Raw genomic sequence first — 597 nt, forward strand, 5'->3', positions numbered from 1 at the left:
GAGCTTGCCGCTCAGCATGAAGGAAGCAGAGAAGCAGCGGCAGAGAGACGGGGCCGCGTCCACGCCCTGCTGTCTAAGCCTGGAAGCTGAGCTGCGGGAAGGACACGCCAGTGCAGAGCAGCCGGGGTGGGAGGGGGCACGGAGGGGGAGCCGGGGGGCCCGGGGCCAAGCGAGGCCCCGCCATGGGCGCTGCCGGGCAGCGGGCCCCGCAGGCGGGGCGCCGGGGGCCTGGACGGCTGGGTGGCGTGCAGGGCCTCCTGGGACCCGCACAGTCCCTGCTCCTTCCTGGGGAGCTTGCAGCGTCCGGGGCGACCACCTCCACTCTGGTCCGTGTGGACAGCCGGGCGGCCCCCGGACACAGGCCAGTGTGGAGTGGGGAAGGGGAGCCAAACAGGCCCAGAGGCCCGCTGACCACAGCCGAGGACAGCCCAGGGCCTGGGGTGGGCAGAGCCCGGGTCTCCTGGCCCTCCGTAGGGGGCCGCGTTCCTCCTCCTGGGCGTCAGCCTCAGCTGACCAGCCCTCCCCCCGGCTCACGGGAAGGCTCCCTCGCCAGAGGCGGGTGGCCACCCGAGGCCCAGCCCTGCCCCCAGGCCCGCC

At 74.7% G+C, this 597-nt stretch overlaps 1 protein-coding gene across 1 annotated transcript in view; it reads right to left on the reverse strand.

The window, feature by feature from the left end:
- Positions 1-597, reverse strand: part of BRSK2 (BR serine/threonine kinase 2) — a 19368-nt gene that overhangs the window by 5888 nt on the left and 12883 nt on the right. Inside the window, exon 18 of the mRNA XM_010837802.1 lies at positions 141-323. Within this exon, the coding sequence (XP_010836104.1) occupies positions 141-323 (183 nt within the window). The remainder of the gene's footprint in view (positions 1-140; positions 324-597) is intronic.

Source organism: Bison bison, unplaced genomic scaffold (assembly GCF_000754665.1).
Source record: "Bison bison bison isolate TAMUID 2011002044 unplaced genomic scaffold, Bison_UMD1.0 scf7180017864080, whole genome shotgun sequence".
NCBI lineage: Eukaryota > Metazoa > Chordata > Mammalia > Artiodactyla > Bovidae > Bison > Bison bison.